This window comes from Tubulanus polymorphus, chromosome 7 (assembly GCF_964204645.1).
Source record: "Tubulanus polymorphus chromosome 7, tnTubPoly1.2, whole genome shotgun sequence".
Lineage (NCBI taxonomy): Eukaryota > Metazoa > Nemertea > Palaeonemertea > Tubulaniformes > Tubulanidae > Tubulanus > Tubulanus polymorphus.
The window spans coordinates 19,403,943-19,425,819 of record NC_134031.1 but is presented as its reverse complement, the minus strand read 5'-3'; the positions used below and the strand labels follow the sequence as shown (position 1 = coordinate 19,425,819).

General features: G+C 35.7%; 1 protein-coding gene across 1 annotated transcript; it reads right to left on the bottom strand.

Moving 5' to 3' along the window:
* Positions 1-4,112: 4,112 nt before the first annotated feature.
* On the bottom strand, positions 4,113-12,296 carry LOC141908339 (RNA-binding protein RO60-like). The gene is made up of 9 exons (XM_074798348.1): positions 11,750-12,296; positions 10,684-11,295; positions 8,111-8,331; positions 7,558-7,709; positions 7,195-7,327; positions 6,483-6,654; positions 6,205-6,269; positions 5,688-5,857; positions 4,113-5,229 (listed from the first exon to the last, which is right to left on the bottom strand). Exons 2-9 carry the CDS (start codon positions 11,213-11,215, stop codon positions 5,097-5,099), a joined length of 1,578 nt encoding a protein of 525 aa, XP_074654449.1. The 5' UTR covers positions 11,216-11,295; positions 11,750-12,296; the 3' UTR covers positions 4,113-5,096.
* Positions 12,297-21,877: the final 9,581 nt, after the last annotated feature.

The window sequence follows — 21,877 nt, the reverse complement described above, 5'->3', positions numbered from 1 at the left end:
GAGATGTTTATCCAAAGGTGGTCAACGCCGTAATCGAAAAAGGAATCTATCTCGTTGCAAGAAAAATGCCCGTTAAATTTGTCTTTATTAGATGAACAGGCGTTTTCCGAACATTTCCGAAGTCGATGGTCGTACCTCGGCATAATTCGGTCAAACCGAACGTTTCAGTTGAAAAAGGTCAAGGTGACCACTTCCGCAGTAGAGATTTAAAAGATTACACACGATAGTCAAATCAAACCCGCATCTACGGAACAAGGGGCCGTTTCGAAGATTATTTATAATTAGTCATGGTTACAACATTAATGGTACATTAATCGAATATTAAGTCGTTCCGTAAAATGCATTCTACGCTGGTCCCGTTATCCCGCGACCCGTAGTTAACGATACAACCTATAGCAACAAATCAGTGATTTATTATCAAATAGGTCCCCTGAGTATGAAATCGGTCCTGTAATGAATGATTTCCAACTATAGCAAGCGTTCATTAGTGATGTGAATACATTGGATGAACGCGACAGGACCCGTTTTATCTGATCTCATCCCGCGCCATCAATACCCACTATTAATCATGTATTTATGAATTTTTGATGCTAATTGTGGAAATGAATTAATCAACGGCGTCCGGTCGCAGATCACACGGCACGATTTTCTAACCAGTATGATAACATTCTAATTCGGTCCGGCGAAAAGACTCTTTTTACTGATGAGTCGAACAAAATTCAAGTACGGTTGCCGTGTTTAGGTAAATAGAACCTTAATTCAAAAGTATGACCAGAATATTTTGGCGTTTATACGAAAACTCCGGTTTTGTAAAGTCGACACCTGACGCAACAGCGGCTGGTATTCGACTCAGTAATACATATTCAGAGCTCTTTGATGTTATATATATATATATATATATATATATATATATATATATATATATATAGAAACAAATTTAAATTCCAGTTAATTTAGAATTGCTAGATATACAATAGATTATGTTCGCAATTGTTCGACATCTGCTGATTTTGATGTATGGATATGTTATGTCGATTTCATGATTTTAGAAGTCACCACAATGCGATTTAAGGAAGAGGAAATGCCTTGGATAAAAACAATTGATCAGACTGGACGTGTAACTGTAATATCGTTTTCTAGTTGAACTGGGTACGATAGCCTTGTGTTTTAATCTCTGATATATACGCTAATACAGTAAGAGTCCTTTTATAAAGCCGCTGTTGCGACCGACAAAAATATGGCGTTTTGAATAATGGTATTTTCGAGTTTATTTTTATGAGTTTGAGTTAAATTGATCGAGTTTGTTCTCTGGCGTTATCAAGAGAGCAGTAGTATTAATGAACTGTGACTGTATAAGAACTCTTTATTTATTTTCGAGTCAATTGCTGAAAAGAATTTAATTAACCGCAAAATTAACAGCGAGTTTGAAACGCGAGATGCCGGTTATATCGATTCTTGCCTGAATTCACACTTACCAAGGAAAACGTTAAATGCCGAATTATTACGAACTGCACAAACACCTTGTTGACTGCGACTGGCGCTGACTATCAGAAACAAAGTTACCAAATACGGATTCCACATGATGTCCGCGCTTCCCGATCCACCGGCCTGTCCACTCAACCATATAGAATAAGAAATATCCTCCTTGAACTGGGTCTGAATTCAACAAACGATCGAAATATCCGAAATCGTTGGGGGCGAAGTTACAAAATACGAGGGACCAAAACGTAGATACAGTCCAACTTGAGAAATGTATTCATAATACTCGGCATCAAACTGAGTCAAAAGTTCAGAATTGTTAATCTAATCAACCGCGATGATGGACTTGATTAATATTGCGGAAAATCTGTGCCGAGTGTACTCGCGTGCCACGGCTGACACCAGGGACTGATTTCAATGAAACATAAACGTGTTACCGGTTCGGTGAATATATTGCTGCCAGTTGCTATGACACGTACCGGATGGTTAGTATGGCCGGATTGGTTATTATTATCATTCAAACGTCTGATCTGTTTCCATTGCCGGCTACAACGCGTCATCTGTAATAAAACGTGAAACTGTTGGCGGTAAATTTATGTGGTTTACTCGTCACTGTAACTCTCTCTCTGTCTCTTTCACAGAGTCCATGGATTGTGTAAATACGTGCGACCACGCGCACTGCGCGCTAATTGACGACTCCGCATTAAATATGACACGTCACGTGAATTTCCGTCGCAGGAAAAGGCCACATAGAAAAACGGGATATATGGATCAAAACGGGATGCATAGGCCCGCGCTGAACTTTGTTGAGTGGCAGTTCAATTTCAAGAAAAAGGGCACTTTCCTATTGAAAATACAGATATTGAATATGATTTTTTTCGATAACCAATCTTAACCCGGAATTTTGAAACCGCACGGGCCTGATGGAGGGATAGTCACCGACGATGAATGGGTTCCCTTGTTAGGAGTATTAGAGAAATGGATAGATCTTGCGGGCTTCACTTCTAAATCTAATTGTGGGTCTCATTGGCGGGTGCCCGTTTTGTCAACCGGCAAATTTGACAATAATTATCATCCTCTCAGAACAAACCCGTGAGTCGGAGAAATATGCGGATGGGTTGAACTTGGTTGGAACTGAAGGCTTCGGGTGTTTTCTTGGCGAATCCAACCGAGATGGTGAACCCACTTCCTTCAGCGTGGCTACCTTTCGTTCAGACTCGTCGCCCACGATGTAAACCTCGGTCCTCCATTCTAAAAACAAAAAACCACTCGAAGAAAAGACTTTCACTGTCAAATGTGCTTGTAAATATTTATTTTTCTTAAATTTAGTTTGATATATTATATGTATATAGATTTGTACAAAGCATGAATGAATATATATCGTACTGGCAAAGATTCATAGAATATAATATTCTGTATCGTTTGAATTCATTCTATGAATATTTGTTAGACGACGGTTTATAACAGCCGACGAGAGGAAGCGGTCATATGTATTCTATATACACTACACGCTATGACAATCCGAGACAAACTACTGATTATTTCAAACACGCCACGAATACAGCGAAAATATCACGCCACGAATACAGCGAAAATAACAAATCTATTCACTCCATTCCACCAAGATTATCACGGACAGATTCGGTTAATTTGACCTATCGACCAACTGTACCTCGATTTCCGATTTCTAATATCAAACCCAACGTTTAGTTCCCGGTAGGTCTAGCGGGTTCGTAAGGCGCGCCAAATAAGCATCCAATCAAATTAAAATCAATGTAATAAATTAAAGGGCCAATCATCCCTATTTTCACGATTGATGACATAATTTTGTTAACTGATGATGGCACAAATATTGGTCGAAGCGACGAATTTGGACAAATCTAGATTTACATTTTTCGAAAATTCGTGGAAAATGCGCCGCTGCAAACCTAAGGTACAGCGTAAAGCTCACTAAAAGCAATCCTGGTAGTCCGTATACATACATGTACTCTGTAAATAATGAACGATTTTTCATCGAATATATCGAGTTTTAATACGGCAATAAATGTTGACGGTGTATAAAAAATAGAAAAAGAACAAAGACTCAATAAATTAATGCATTTTTTTCGGATAAAATTGAAACGTTTTACTAAACGCCGACTAGTATCAACACACTATCTTTAAAACTTAGCATTCACGCCCCGAGCAACCTGATCGCCTTATCATCAGATGTTCCGTACCGATATTACAGCCCATAAAAGGCTGAACAGTCGTTATCGGATAAATCAACAGACAACCTCGAAAGACTCAACTCAAAACACGAAAAGTTGCCAAGGACAAAGACGTAATTTTCCCCGAGGAATATACATATATACTGTAAACCTCTCGCCCACGTAACACGGACAAAAATCATTTTCTAATTTCATATCTTATATCGCCGATGTTTAAACTCGCTAATTTTGCCGATGCCAGTTTTTGTCCCGAGTTAAGTGAGGTTTACGGTAACGGGATTTCTCTATTTTGGTAGAGACTATAGAACTAACAGCTGTGAGACTCGAGATTGACAACGCTCTGTAATCACGATCTACATCTGTTCCTCGAGGTATAATACCCCCCCCCCCCCCCGGCTCAATACCTCCCACCTCCTTCCCCATACAAGCCGAGATTCATAACTACACATCCATGTAATATGATCCCCTACTGTTATTAGCAACAAAAGGAACATTTAGTCTTCAATGAAAATCAAAAACTCATCTCAAAACTTATCTCCATAATTGAGATTTATAAACTTTTATACAACCATGTATCACGGGCTAGGTGCTACAAGAATTCCATTTCAATTTTTCTTTTAAAGTTTATTCGAAAAAGTCGTAATTTACCAGGTCCTGCTATACATGCTGGTTAAAAAGGCCAGTATAATAGCTGTTCTTCGTCAAATCAGAGAACATAGAACACACCAGTACACGGTTCCATAGTGTTGTGTGTTTAGAATTTGACTAACAAGTTCTATAGTAAACTAGATATGCCGAACTCGGTAGCAATGAAACTGTAAATATTTCACCTTTTTGACAGTTTTATAGATACCGAGTACAGAATCAGTGAAATTATCAAACTATACAAATTCAGGGTCCCTACAGATCGGTAATTCCATGAATACAAGGAGTTTTAAAGGAGAAAATTTCCAATTTAGAGGAAGTTAAACCACTAATTCAGTGGTTTTGCAAGCACATTTAAATCCTTTAAACTAACTAAACTTGGTTTCTAATTTGGTAACTGCCTAATTGGGTAAAAACAAATCCTGGTCCCAAATGTACTGATTGAGGCCGGTGTAATGATCTGTACAACTAAAAACATTTCTAATTACGTATTTCACAAAATTTAAGGAGTTTCGGGCATTTTGCTCGAATCAAAGGACCTCAAGCACCTTCAAAAGCATTTTCTGTTAAGGAAGGAGTGTTTAAGGAATCAAGGAGTCGTAGGGACCCTGAGCAGAGTCATATTTGACACCGAACTGTAGAACCGGCCCAGATTAGAACAGGTCTAGTTTAATGTCGTTGTGTTCGACAATAGAAACACTGAAAACACACTGTCGTCAGGAATGTTATTGATCACAGTGGCCGACCGCGGATGATTGAATTCTAGTGATTTCTTTCGATGAAACTGCGTATAACTTTCGCGGCCCCAATGTCGAAGCCAGCTACGTCTAACATGCCATGGTCCATAGGGTCCGCTATAGTAAATCCACCACTCGTCAAAGCGCAGATAATCAGCCTGCAAAATAAATGTCACTAGTAATAAAGGGGCGGTCGATTTTCACCTATTAACAATTCCCTCGACTTCTCCCAGATTTTTCTATGTGATTACACAAAATTCCCTACGCGAATGCGAGGAATTTCTTGGTTTAAAATGTTACGATTTATTCAATCATTGCTTATGAATCCAGCATATCCAAATTTTCTCAGTTTTCAAGGTGTCCATGCAAAATTCATAAAATTCCACCAGTTTTCCTTGATTTCTTCTAGATTTTTCTGATTCCCAGTTTTCCAGTCAGTAAATTAGTAGAACTAAGAGTCTACCATGCCAACTTGGATGAAAAATGCTTGACAAACTGACAATTTCAATATTCAACACCCCCTAGTGGACAAATACAGTAATCAATGAGCTGTTGTTCAACAGGAATTAATTCTACCGATTGTCGCTCATAACATGTTCTGCGATTGAATGCTTACTTGGAATTCTGGATATTGAGAATGTGTCTGTATTGTTGTAAAGCTTGAACGGGATGAATTTGTCCAGCTAACGTTTCACAATCAGTGAGCACTATAAACACATCGACCGATTTCTTCTGCTCCATCGCCCACAATATCGGCAAAGCACAATCCGTACCACCAGTCGGTATCTGCAGAGAGATTAACATCTAATATATCTAGTGTAAGAGTTGTGTATCAGAGAATCAGAGGCTCCTAATCATTTAATAGATTGATTAAACTAACTATACACCAGGGCCTGGTTTCATAGACTGAGTATCAAAGTTATCCCTAGGGATAAATCCTCAATCTGGGTAACAACCACCGTAGTTACAATGAGAAACCATGGTAATAACCGACAAATTTAAAAATGTTCCCAGAGACTATTTTTCTTCCACATCTATGAAAACCAGCCCTGATTAAGTTAGAGAAACTCGCTGGTGCATAGGGGGAGGCGGGGTCGGGCAGAACGCTGATAACTACTATAACGATGTCATACCTCAGCTATTTCTTTACAAACGTCAAGAAGATCCATTTCAGGAGTCAATTTCACAGGAGTGATTCCTAAAACAACGCGTTTAAAAAAATTGTATTTTTGTTAAAAGGTTTTGGCAGTAAAGCCTCACCTAATGCAGACAAACAAAACAGGAGCTGAATTAGGCAAGGTTTACTGCCGTATCAACAATGAGCTTAACTTCTTACAATTCTCTTCAATGTGTCAATTTGTTTAACTAAGAAGACTCTGTTGCCATAGAATACATAAAACCTTTAGTTTACCGGTGGAAAATGCAACCATCTGATAGTCTTTCTCCGTGCGAGCGATGGTCATAGATAATGCTGCGGCGGTAACCGCTGGAGACAGAGCGTGACATCCGTTTACACTTCCGTACGCCATCGAACCGCTCACATCAACTGCTAGTAAATATCGCTGGTTCGTTGGCTTTAAAACCTGCACAACAAAAACAAACAACTCAAACTTATTTTTGATTTCAATACTACAAAAAGCAAAATATCATAATTTCCATAAACTTTTCAATTTTAGACTTTTTATACGTGGTTTCGTTTTTCAGGCTTGCCTCGGATCTAGTGGAACCAATCATTTTCTCCAAGGCTACAAGCAAATTCTGGGGCAGTTGGAGCAATGATGGGTCATCACTGCATGAATTCGAGTAGGCTACTCTAATGCACGTGAGGAAATTCTTCATATTTTGTGCAGGTTACGCGATAATCCAAGCCAATCAGCAGTCTAACTGTCAGGCCCAGTATCAGGTAGCAATGTTAGGGAAAGGGAGGTGCAAGGGAGGGTTCTTACGTCGCACCAGGCCCGGAGAATAATGACTGAATGTATGAGAAAAACGATGAGTCTATACACATCCTTCCACCATAATCACACCTTAGATGTCGTCGCACCAACAACAACAATAAATTATTAATTTCCTTTCCACAAATGAAATTGTATAAATCATAAATGAGCCGCAGTATGACTGACCTTGATTGAATTATAGAATGCTTTAGTAACCGCATCTAGGACGTTGCAGTTCGGCGCCCATTTCATTCTTCCTTTATCACCTTTTCCGCTTTCATAAGTTTTCATTGCAATCAGCAAATCGAAAGGCTGAAGTCTGAAATGAGTAATTATTCAAATGAAATAGATTCTTGTCGGGTTTATCGGTAAAAAAGCAACTTCTAAAAACTCAGACAATTTCCTGATTAAAGTATCCTCAGTGGGGGCTGTTTCTGATCAAAAGGTTCCTAGTGCCACTTGTCAACAGCAAAATCAAGAAAAAGAGGTCAGAATTCCCTGATTTTCCTTGATCGGTCAGAACCTCCGTGTCATCAGTCATCGACTTACTTTTCTCGTTGTATCGCATTTTCATCTTTAAGTCGTTCAATAACTGCTTTCGACGCATCACTCAATGGTTCCAGTAAACCGATAGAAGACATTCTTCCAAGCAGACGAACCATATCCGAAATAGGCATTATACGTATCAATGATAACCAAACCTTTAAAGCAAAATAAGTAACGTATCATTGAATACTATTTCTTCACACCATTCAGTCCTGTAGCTCGCATGTACTAACATCTTAGTTTATGTTTATCTTAAGTTATCAGATATTCACAGAATTATACAAGCTCTTTACGATGAATTCATGAATAGTAATGGATTTCCCAATGACGGAGACATTGGGTCATAGAACAACGCATCAGACTGAAAGTAACGCTTAATCTGCTATTTTTCACACTATAACCCGCCATTTTACAATAATCGTAGTAAGCACAGTAAGACCATCGGCATGGAATACTGAAATCAACTGAATATTCAGATATTCAAACGGGGTGGCTGATTTTCATCAGAAAGGCCACCCCTTCAAACCCCCTACTGGAGAACGCTGTCACAACATACCTCTTTTGATCTGCTCATCCACGTTGGAATAAATTCCAGAGAAAATTTATGTTCGGTGATTAAACATGCCACCTGGTGTTCATCGTGGGAGTGTTTTAAAGTGTGGACGTCAGTAAGAAACTTAGTAAGGGCGTCTAAATCGCTGGACAGACCATCGGATTCAATGAGCTTCTTCACAACATTGTAGCCGCGTACGATATACATCAGAACAAGTCCAATAGCTAAAAAACAACAATAAGCAGTTGATAGAATAAAAGAACTGTTGTTTAAACATTACGAGTTCCAAGAGTTGTTGGACACTATCTTTTTCATAGGATCAGAATTAATCTAGAATCTAGCCATCGTCCCCGGTACATCATCAATGATCAAGATCAGAATGAACTATGCCTTCTACACTGTGAAATCCAGGGCTAAGTACTATTATACCTGGTTACACAGAGGTTGTTAGTGACCAGAAGGATATGGGCTACTCATGGAATCAGCTAAAGAGAATGACATGAGAAAATGGCGAGCGGCCGTTCCTAGCCTCTACGAAGAGTGAAGGGAAAAAGTAAGTACGAGGTGACTTAATCAAAAAATAGTCTCATATCATGGGGGATTGGCAATAGAACTAATATGGTCTTAGACTGGTCTTAAATCTTAGTCTTGACTGTGCAACTGACTCCAGGTGATGTGAGACAAACATCAATAAAAGTGCTAGGTTTAAGATGAACTATGATCAGAAGAGAAGGATGAAGCTGCACCTGATTGAAATTAAAGCGTCGTTCAACAAGTTATTTCAACAAGCATCAGCAGCAGTAGCAGCAGCTACGAGAATGAAGTGAAGTGAATTACGTTAGTGAACTCCAGACAGATGAGCTATCAAAAATACACCGAGCAGACATCATCAACATTAGAATCCAATATTATCTTCTATTCATAATTCATTACATCGTTGATTTTTTCGTAGAAAAGAATCAGTAGCCGCTCATAAAAATGCATTTCTCGGAAGCTCTTTCCTTTCTTTTAAACATCGGCCTAAAACATTTAAGCCCATAACCATTTCACATTGCAAGATTCAGTTTGATCTGAAAAAATCTATGTTGAATTTCTCCTCGCCCATCCACTTCGAATGGCTAAGCATTTTATCAAAAGATTCTGAGGTCTGCTAGAATTGCAGCATAGGGTTCCTTTGACCTGGATCATCAAGAGCTTAACGATTTAAATAGATTATGAATGCAACTGGAACGATAACTACACTCAAACGTGGTGAACGGATAATGAGATAAAAACCCACTATCTACAGATTAAAAGAATTTAAAAACAAGAATTTATTTATTCAATCTAAAATACATATAAGACACGACGTTTCGATCTCACCCTAGAGATCATCGTCATCACACCTGACGATGATCTCTAGGGTGAGATCGAAACGTCGTGTCTTATATATATTTTAGATTGAATAAATAAATTCTTGTTTTCAAATTCTTTGGGTTTTTATCTTATTATGAATGCAACTGTTTTTACTTGTAAGTAAAGGCATGAAAGTTCTAATGTGTCAGCGTAAGAAAGTCTAAGAATTGTTGGAATTCCCACAATATGATTCAGAATTGTGTCTGCGTTTACACAGAACGGTAGGCCTACTGGTATAGCGCGAGTAACAGTCTACTGAAGTGGGAGAAAGTATTCTTAGATGTCTGTATTGGAAGCCTGTGTAATACATTTTGTGTAACTATGCAAACTAGCCGAGATTCATTACACATCTTCAAGTGAATTCACTTCCCAAAAAGTAACACATGACTGCGGAATGAGTTAAGTTTCGCTTCATAAATCAACGTTCAATTCAATGGCGAGACATCTTCGACAAATTTAATGACCAGCCAATGGTACATCCCTCAACTGAGCCACTCGGGGTAAGCAGGTTCAAGGTTTTTCTCCTTTGTGGAAGAGAGACCAAAGAAGATCCTTCGAACAAGTAAAAACTGACGGCTTGAACCACTCGGCTACTGACCCTTTCACATAAACAAGTGACTTCTATCTTAAAGACGCTGACTGCAAATTTCTCTAAGCTCCCATAGTACCCATCATAACATATTATTTATGTCTTGGTGTTCAACGTTACGTATCCATGGGTTTTAAAGTCAGAAGTCTGCACATTTCCTGAAGCCAAAGACAAGTAACCGAAATTTTTTCTAAAACAATAATTAGCCCAGTTGAATTTGTACATAAAGACGACAGACTGCATTAGAATTTGTCGATAGAAATTTCCTGTGATAACATTGAGTTCAAAAAGTAAGTACTTTTCAGCCCTTACAGGATTTTACCTGACAATCAAGTACTAATCAGAGCCAATCCTAGTTTTCTAAAGGTAAGCACTTTTCATATTTTGTCAGACTCGCTACAAACTCCAATGGTACCTCATTATAACAACTTAGTGTAGGCCAATAACCATTTACTGGTTACTTAAAACCTCAAATTTTCTCCAAAATGGAGCAATTTCAATAATTTCACACTGGATATATACCGGTATATGGATTTTCTGGTCCCCTAAATATCGTTGTAACGAGGTTCCACTATATATACATTGCTCTTACCATCATTTTTTGGATGAACATGAGCCAAACGCAGCACGTCGACGTGCGACCATCCTCCTGACTGGATATTCCTCGTGACGATTCGAGCTAAATCCTCAGCGGCGAACGAATGATACCAGTTACCGATAGCGTTACGATGTCCGCGTCCCCAGCCGCTCGTCGGTCCGCTCAACGTTTCGCAATAATCGATAAAACTGAACAGTTGCTTCGCGTCCGTACAAATTAACGGCAGCGCTTTATACGCGGCAGATTTCGTCTTCGGGTCGACGCCGTTGCGAGCGCACGACGCCAACGCGAATATCAACGATTTACGATCGACGACCGAGTCCTCGCGAGCGCAACGTACGATTTCTGCGACGACCTCCTCGCCGCGTCGGTCAGCGATCAACCGATCGAAACAAGCCGCGTGCTCGCGAACGAACGCTTTTTCACCCGGGAAATAAGTGCCGCCTTCGACGCCGACGATTAGAAACTTTCGCATCAAACGAAAGTCGACGGTATTTGTATCAACGACGTTGTTTTCGGATGCCATGTCGTTTCAACTCCGCAGAAATACGCACGAATTCCGTCGTATAAATTTATCTATCCACTCATTCGTTCATGAAGATTTAACTGAAAAATAAATCGAAAAAAAAACGGTTCAAACTTAAGTCGAACAGATAAACAGTAACGGCCCGGAACCGCCCTATTCCACAGTTCGTGGTAAAGTTTGAGAGGAAGAGCTAAGATTAGTTTACTTCCGATGATATCAAACTCACCCAACAACCGTGGAACCGGGTCCAGATGCACAAAAGTATTAACTCCCAAATCGAATCAATGAATGAATGAACAAATCCTTTCCCCTGAAACTAGACTCAGTAGCACATGACTCGCATGAATCACTCACAGTGCCCGGTTTCACAAAACGGTTTGAAATCGATTTAAATAATGTCTTAATGCAATTTCATCTTAATTCATCAAATTCATTTAATAAATCGATTTAGGCCTTAATCCTTTTTGTGAAAATGGACCCTGGTTTGAGCTTGGAGTAATCATTTGACGATTACTCCAAGGTTTGAGTTAATACTTGTCTGTAGAACGGGTCCCTGCAGTGGTATAGTAGACAGGTTGAATGAGTGGAATGCTGACTCCGTCTCCCTCTCTCTCTCTCTCCTCACTAAGAGAGTATACATACTCTATACAGCGCACCTGTGAATGTCTATGCTCAGGTATGTACTCCATCTTCTAGCTATCTAAACCACGTGTTCAACTACACCGGGTATCGTCGGTACCATAAACTATTACTGAAACAACTCTTCAGACTTAGAACAGATACCTTCAGCCCAGGAAACTCGAGAGAATATTACAAAATCAAATTTCTACGCACTTGAGATTACCCTTGGAACAGATCCTGATCATTGACATCATAAAATCTGACATCATGAAATCTAAGAGTAATCAGTAACCTATCTGGGGTTCAAGGTCCCATTTAGATATTTTCATAAACCACTATTGGCATAGGCCTATAAGACCATTATAAAAGCACCACCAACCAACGGTAAATAAGTAGACAGGTGATATTTTGCCAAAGCATTATTCTTCTATTTTGGCAATATCTCGTTCTGATTGGCTAATGCACAATGAGGTAGGTATGCAAAAAATTCAAGGAAAGTAAGAGAAAATAGCGCAGTATTCGGACCTGGGTCTAATCCTAACCCACTGTCTCTGGACCCTTTCCATATCAAAACCCTCTAACCCTAGCAACCTTATAAATAATTTTATTGTTATTTCTGGACCCGCTGCTGCTAATTAAGTAGCCCTCTAAATCGACTCTGACCATACGCCATGGAGAGTGGAATGCTTTATGCACAAAGTGCTGACAAATTGTTCATGATTTTTGCCTTTGGCTTTTTTGGCTTTGTTGGTTTGGCCCTAAATTTTTTGCCTCCTAAAAAAGTAGGGTTGTCATCAATGAATATTTACAAATTATCGGTTTACAAGAAGCAATCATTTAGTTGAACACAAACATATCATAATTCATGCATGTCATTGATAAATCAGTCAGTAATTATTAAAAGATCCACGTACCTAGATTCAGACTTTGTCTTGATGAAAAAAAATCGGTTGTTTCCGGTGTCACAGTACAAGTGGTATCCCACTCATTACAGGCACCCCCTGATTGCGCATGCGCGTGGGATTCCACTGCTTGTTTACCGCAAACGAGTAAAAGCCATCCCCGTACTAGAGGCATCCCCTTCTTTTGTACCAATTCAATTCAATTTATTGATGCTTTGATTCATCAAACAATTACCAATTATTTATTGTTTGTTTTTGAATAAAATCACTCGCAATGAAAAAAATACTACGTAACAATGCATTCAGTAATGAATGCTTCGGCAGTTGCATTTTATAAGCATCAAAACCGTAAATTTAAAAAGTAATCAGACAATTCCGTTTTTTCAAATACTAAAATATATTTTATTTTCAATATTTAACGATATTTACATTTCCAGTAAAACATAAGAATAACGCATATAAACATGATAACATAAATGATAGTATCTACTAGTATCTATAAAACATGATATTAATGATATTTTGAATAAGATACATTCTGATTAACCATTACTTATGACTTAAAAGGAGGGGATGCATGTAATACCGTACCATCTGACAGTATTAGAGCTACCCCCTAACAGATTGATATTAAAACAACTATTGCAATTAATAACTTCAAAATCTATAATAAAACATGATATTAATGATATTTTGAATAAGATACATTCTGATTAACCATTACTTATGACTTAAAAGGAGGGGATGCATGTAATACCGTACCAGCTGACAGTATTTGAGCTACCCCCTAATAGATTGATATTAAAACAACTATATTGCAATTAATAACTTCAAAATCTATAATAAAACATGATATTAATGATATTTTGAATAAGATACATTCTGATTAACCATTACTTATGACTTAAAAGGAGGGGATGCATGTAATACCGTACCATCTGACAGTATTAGAGCTACCCCCTAACAGATTGATATTAAAACAACTATTGCAATTAATAACTTCAAAATCTATAATAAAACATGATATTAATGATATTTTGAATAAGATACATTCTGATTAACCATTACTTATGACTTAAAAGGAGGGGATGCATGTAATACCGTACCATCTGACAGTATTAGAGCTACCCCCTAACAGATTGATATTAAAACAACTATTGCAATTAATAACTTCAAAATCTATAATAAAACATGATATTAATGATATTTTGAATAAGATACATTCTGATTAACCATTACTTATGACTTAAAAGGAGGGGATGCATGTAATACCGTACCATCTGACAGTATTAGAGCTACCCCCTAACAGATTGATATTAAAACAACTATTGCAATTAATAACTTCAAAATCTATAATAAAACATGATATTAATGATATTTTGAATAAGATACATTCTGATTAACCATTACTTAAAAGGAGGGGATGCATGTAATACCGTACCATCTGACAGTATTAGAGCTACCCCCTAACAGATTGATATTAAAACAACTATTGCAATTAATAACTTCAAAATCTATAATAAAACATGATATTAATGATATTTTGAATAAGATACATTCTGATTAACCATTACTTATGACTTAAAAGGAGGGGATGCATGTAATACCGTACCATCTGACAGTATTAGAGCTACCCCCTAACAGATTGATATTAAAACAACTATTGCAATTAATAACTTCAAAATCTATAATAAAACATGATATTAATGATATTTTGAATAAGATACATTCTGATTAACCATTACTTATGACTTAAAAGGAGGGGATGCATGTAATACCGTACCATCTGACAGTATTAGAGCTACCCCCTAACAGATTGATATTAAAACAACTATTGCAATTAATAACTTCAAAATCTATAATAAAACATGATATTAATGATATTTTGAATAAGATACATTCTGATTAACCATTACTTAAAAGGAGGGGATGCATGTAATACCGTACCATCTGACAGTATTAGAGCTACCCCCTAACAGATTGATATTAAAACAACTATTGCAATTAATAACTTCAAAATCTATAATAAAACATGATATTACTGATATTTTGAATAAGATACATTCTGATTAACCATTACTTATGACTTAAAAGGAGGGGATGCATGTAATACCGTACCATCTGACAGTATTAGAGCTACCCCCTAACAGATTGATATTAAAACAACTATTGCAATTAATAACTTCAAAATCTATAATAAAACATGATATTAATGATATTTTGAATAAGATACATTCTGATTAACCATTACTTTAAAGGAGGGGATGCATGTAATACCGTACCAGCTGACAGTATTAGAGCTACCCCCTAACAGATTGATATTAAAACAACTATTGCAATTAATAACTTCAAAATCTATAATAAAACGTGATATTAATGATATTTTGAATAAGATACATTCTGATTAACCATTACTTATGACTTAAAAGGAGGGGATGCATGTAATACCGTACCATCTGACAGTATTATAGCTACCCCCTAATAGATTGATATTAAAACAACCAGGGCAATTAATAACTTCATAATCCAAAATAAAACATGATATTAATGATATTTTGAATAAGATACATTGTGATTAACCATTACTTATGACTTAAAAGGAGGGGATGCATGTAATACCGTACCATCTGACAGTATTAGAGCTACCCCCTAACAGATTGATATTAAAACAACTATTGCAATTAATAACTTCAAAATCTATAATAAAACATGATATTAATGATATTTTGAATAAGATACATTCTGATTAACCATTACTTATGACTTAAAAGGAGGGGATGCATGTAATACCGTACCATCTGACAGTATTAGAGCTACCCCCTAACAGATTGATATTAAAACAACTATTGCAATTAATAACTTCAAAATCTATAATAAAACATGATATTAATGATATTTTGAATAAGATACATTCTGATTAACCATTACTTATGACTTAAAAGGAGGGGATGCATGTAATACCGTACCATCTGACAGTATTAGAGCTACCCCCTAACAGATTGATATTAAAACAACTATTGCAATTAATTACTTCAAAATCTATAATAAAACATGATATTAATGATATTTTGAATAAGATACATTCTGATTAACCATTACTTAAAAGGAGGGGATGCATGTAATACCGTACCATCTGACAGTATTAGAGCTACCCCCTAACAGATTGATATTAAAACAACTATTGCAATTAATAACTTCAAAATCTATAATAAAACATGATATTACTGATATTTTGAATAAGATACATTCTGATTAACCATTACTTATGACTTAAAAGGAGGGGATGCATGTAATACCGTACCATCTGACAGTATTAGAGCTACCCCCTAACAGATTGATATTAAAACAACTATTGCAATTATTAACTTCAAAATCTATAATAAAACATGATATTAATGATATTTTGAATAAGATACATTCTGATTAACCATTACTTATGACTTAAAAGGAGGGGATGCATGTAATACCGTACCATCTGACAGTATTAGAGCTACCCCCTAACAGATTGATATTAAAACAACTATTGCAATTAATAACTTCAAAATCTATAATAAAACATGATATTAATGATATTTTGAATAAGATACATTCTGATTAACCATTACTTATGACTTAAAAGGAGGGGATGCATGTAATACCGTACCAGCTGACAGTATTATAGCTACCCCCTAACAGATTGATATTAAAACAACTATTGCAATTAATAACTTCAAAATCTATAATAAAACATGATATTAATGATATTTTGAATAAGATACATTCTGATTAACCATTACTTATGACTTAAAAGGAGGGGATGCATGTAATACCGTACCATCTGACAGTATTAGAGCTACCCCCTAACAGATTGATATTAAAACAACTATTGCAATTAATAACTTCAAAATCTATAATAAAACATGATATTAATGATATTTTGAATAAGATACATTCTGATTAACCATTACTTATGACTTAAAAGGAGGGGATGCATGTAATACCGTACCATCTGACAGTATTAGAGCTACCCCCTAACAGATTGATATCAAAACAACTATTGCAATTAATAACTTCAAAATCTATAATAAAACATGATATTAATGATATTTTGAATAAGATACATTCTGATTAACCATTACTTTAAAGGAGGGGATGCATGTAATACCGTATCAGCTGACCGTATTAGAGCTACCCCCTAACAGATTGATATTAAAACAACTATTGCAATTAATAACTTCAAAATCTATAATAAAACATGATATTAATGATATTTTGAATAAGATACATTCTGATTAACCATTACTTATGACTTAAAAGGAGGGGATGCATGTAATACCGTACCATCTGACAGTATTATAGCTACCCCCTAATAGATTGATATTAAAACAACCAGGGCAATTAATAACTTCAAAATCTATAATAAAACATGATATTAATGATATTTTGAATAAGATACATTCTGATTAACCATTACTTATGACTTAAAAGGAGGGGATGCATGTAATACCGTACCATCTGACAGTATTAGAGCTACCCCCTAACAGATTGATATTAAAACAACTATTGCAATTAATAACTTCAAAATCTATAATAAAACATGATATTAATGATATTTTGAATAAGATACATTCTGATTAACCATTACTTATGACTTAAAAGGAGGGGATGCATGTAATACCGTACCATCTGACAGTATTAGAGCTACCCCCTAACAGATTGATATTAAAACAACTATTGCAATTAATAACTTCAAAATCTATAATAAAACATGATATTAATGATATTTTGAATAAGATACATTCTGATTAACCATTACTTATGACTTAAAAGGAGGGGATGCATGTAATACCGTACCATCTGACAGTATTAGAGCTACCCCCTAACAGATTGATATTAAAACAACTATTGCAATTAATAACTTCAAAATCTATAATAAAACATGATATTAATGATATTTTGAATAAGATACATTCTGATTAACCATTACTTTAAAGGAGGGGATGCATGTAATACCGTATCAGCTGACCGTATTAGAGCTACCCCCTAACAGATTGATATTAAAACAACTATTGCAATTAATAACTTCAAAATCTATAATAAAACATGATATTAATGATATTTTGAATAAGATACATTCTGATTAACCATTACTTATGACTTAAAAGGAGGGGATGCATGTAATACCGTACCATCTGACAGTATTATAGCTACCCCCTAATAGATTGATATTGAAACAACCAGGGCAATTAATAACTTCATAATCCAAAATAAAACATGATATTAATGATATTTTGAATAAGATACATTGTGATTAACCATTACTTATGACTTAAAAGGAGGGGATGCATGTAATACCGTACCATCTGACAGTATTAGAGCTACCCCCTAACAGATTGATATTAAAACAACTATTGCAATTAATAACTTCAAAATCTATAATAAAACATGATATTAATGATATTTTGAATAAGATACATTCTGATTAACCATTACTTATGACTTAAAAGGAGGGGATGCATGTAATACCGTACCATCTGACAGTATTAGAGCTACCCCCTAACAGATTGATATTAAAACAACTATTGCAATTAATTACTTCAAAATCTATAATAAAACATGATATTAATGATATTTTGAATAAGATACATTCTGATTAACCATTACTTAAAAGGAGGGGATGCATGTAATACCGTACCATCTGACAGTATTAGAGCTACCCCCTAACAGATTGATATTAAAACAACTATTGCAATTAATAACTTCAAAATCTATAATAAAACATGATATTAATGATATTTTGAATAAGATACATTCTGATTAACCATTTCTTTAAAGGAGGGGATGCATGTAATACCGTACCATCTGACAGTATTAGAGCTACCCCCTAACAGATTGATATTAAAACAACTATTGCAATTAATAACTTCAAAATCTATAATAAAACATGATATTACTGATATTTTGAATAAGATACATTCTGATTAACCATTACTTATGACTTAAAAGGAGGGGATGCATGTAATACCGTACCATCTGACAGTATTAGAGCTACCCCCTAATAGATTGATATTAAAACAACCAGGGCAATTAATAACTTCAAAATCCAAAATAAAACATGATATTTTGAATAAAATACATTCTGATTAACCATTACTCATGACTTTAAAGGGATGTTATACTGTACCAGCTGACAGTTTTAGAGGTATCGCATTATAGAATGACAGATAAAATGATATCAAAACATAAAGGACATTTTTTACTGTCAAACTACCTGACCTGACGATAGTATAGCTCAAAATGATATCACAACTAATTATTAGAATTCATAACTGCAAAATAAAAAAATCAACTATGATAATCTTTGGATTCTTACGAAGATACATTTTGTAAAATGACGAAGCATTAGTACGTTGGTTTTAAGCCCTTTTGCAAAATTTCAATACATTCTTCATCAGATATAACAACATCTGATGGCATAAAGATATTTCCATCAAATTCAGGGTATTTTCTCAAAATACAAGTGGCGTTAGGGTGGAAATAACCAACTCTCCAGGAATCCCTCTTGCTGGCAGATTTTTTATCAAAGAATTGATAATTTCCATATGAAGCCACAACCAGTCTCGATTTAAGATCCGTAGGGCAGCCTTGGCATCGCTTTATTCTCGTCGATCTTTCTCTTCATGTAAAATGGCGCTGAAAAATAATACATTATTGATATGTTAAAGCGCTAAAATGAGACGTGTTACAGCTTTCATGTCGTTATTTTCAAATTACCTATATCTTTTTCTTGTTTACTAGTTCTTTCCTTTTTCGGTAACTCCATCTTTCCGCCTAGAAAAGTCAATGTAATTGTCAAAAATAACCGATACAGATGTAATAACTAAATTCAAATCTGTGAAAAGTATACCTGTTTCTTTTTTCTTCTTTTTTACAGCTTTTCGCATTTTCGTACCTACAAATTGTACACATATATGTATATACAAGACCATACCTCTCCTACTTAATTCGTTATATACGAACATAATTATGTTCGTGGTCACAAATGCGCTACATCAAATTAGTAATCTGATTGAATAGAATTAAGAAATGCAGAATTAACAGACCTGCAGTTTTGTTGTCACATGCAGTGGTATTCTCGAACTCAAAATCACTCGTTTTTCTTCGTTTTGGTGGAACTATGTCTGGTAATTCATTATCTGTAATATAGAAAAACAGGGTACTTTAGGACGACTCTATTTCATAGTACTAACTTTCTACTACAGTAGGCCTATCATAATGATTCCTTGGCGAATGTTTGTCTCCATCTGTAATCCATCTTGCAATAAATTATGGACATTCCCGGTATCCTGACATATTGAACTTACTAGTAACGAACTCTGCATCATGAAGCTCATTTTCATTTTGGACGAGGGACACATCAGGAAAGTTACCTGAAGAAAAGTTTCTATTCAATTTATCTTCATTCTCCGTTGGTCTTTTACTCTTACTTTAAAATTAGGATTGTGCGCGCGACATGTGTAGTGAGTAGATACCTCGGAGCTAGAACCAACTTAATTATTTCTCCTTAGTCTTAACTAAGTACACTGTGAAAAAATTATCATTGATTTTCTTTCGTAAGATTTTTCATCAAATTATCCTAAGACTTTAATAACTCCTATAATAATATAATGTTATAAATGGAATCATTCTGGGTAAACCAGGTCGACCAAATGAATCATGCCAGCCAACCGATTGGAGTCTTCCCAGTCTTCCTCAAAGTTTGATACATTGTTATGCAACAGCAATTCATTATAACTCACCATTTCCTATAGGATTTCCTTGATTTTCTTGTTCGCCTGAATAAAAATGAATGCAAATATATTCATTAAAGAATTAATATAATAGATAGAAAAGATATTCGCGAGACTGATCTTTGCTTACTGTCAATAGCTTTGCAGTACTTGCAAAAAAACATCACACTGCTTGCAATGTTGCTGCCTATCAGGGGTATTTGTCTGTTGTAGCAAGCTAGGTGAAACCACCTAAAGCATCTATCACAGCCAATCTGATTGAAAATGATAAATCAAATAAACTGGGAACATTTCTAAACATTCACCACGAATAGAAGAAAAATTGTATAATATCAATTAGTGTCAACGGAAACTTACCCAATCGGTAACATGAATTGAGCTTGCATGACAACATAGACAGCACATCTTTGAAGGATCTGTAGCTATTGAATGAAAATACACTGTAATTTCAATTTCAGGTAAAGGAATGTGTATATCTTTATTGCGTACTGTTCACCTTTCTTACCTATCGATCCCATGAGCCACATGGCTATCTCAAATCGGTACTGATCGATCGCAGAACTAGTATTGTCAAACTCAAGGGTTTCATTTGCCAAAATACTCTCTGCAAACTACAGAATATCGCAGAATATAATCAATTATAGTGTGAGGCCTATTTGATTAACAAACACGGTCTCCTGCAAGTTATTTAGATACAGGGTATACCATAATTAAACTTGTTAATATCAATAATATCCCTGTATATAAAGTCCTTTCATATACCTTGAGAACAAAGACTCCACATGATGATGAATCTAGCTGCTTTGAGTGTTTGACGGTCCTCAACCTCCAGTTTCCCATTGACTTGACACTCTTGATGGCGATTGTGTTTTTAAAAACGGTTATCAATTCCTCTTTTAGTTCGCCCAATGAATTGAGATACAAGATCTCTTTCGTATTTGTCTGTATGATCTGCAGATATAATGAATTTTAAAGCAATTATAAGTTCTATGTTCAGTTCTATGTGATTTGATTAAGTACCATGAGTGTCCAGTGACCACCATGTAACAATGGGCATAGCCATACTTCTTTTTCTGCCAATGATCTCTGAAATATAAGAATATCTTTTTAAAAACTGTCACATGAAATGACATTAGATAAATCCTTGGATAATACTTCTAACGTTACTTCCTAAGAATTCCAGCTTATTCTATTTCATGGTTACACAAACTTACCAATGCACCCGGCAATCGGCGTCTATCACCAAATATCATTGGCGACAAAATATGGCTACTCTGTACTCCAATCGTCTAAAACCATAATGTTTATTTCAATGAATTCAAGAAATTTTCAATAAGCAGTACCGCGGTAATTTGTTTAATTGGTACATA

What these genes read in the sequence shown, in the direction of transcription:
- LOC141908339 (XM_074798348.1), bottom strand. Translation starts at nt 11,215, where the DNA reads ATGGCATCCGAAAACAACGTCGTTGATACAAATACCGTCGACTTTCGT. An exon ending in GATGGTTGCATTTTCCACCG is followed by an intron (nt 6,270 to 6,482) that starts GTAAACTAAAGG and finishes GCGTTGTTTTAG; the next exon opens with GAATCACTCCTGTGAAATTG. An exon ending in CTCAATATCCAGAATTCCAA is followed by an intron (nt 5,230 to 5,687) that starts GTAAGCATTCAA and finishes TTTATTTTGCAG; the next exon opens with GCTGATTATCTGCGCTTTGA.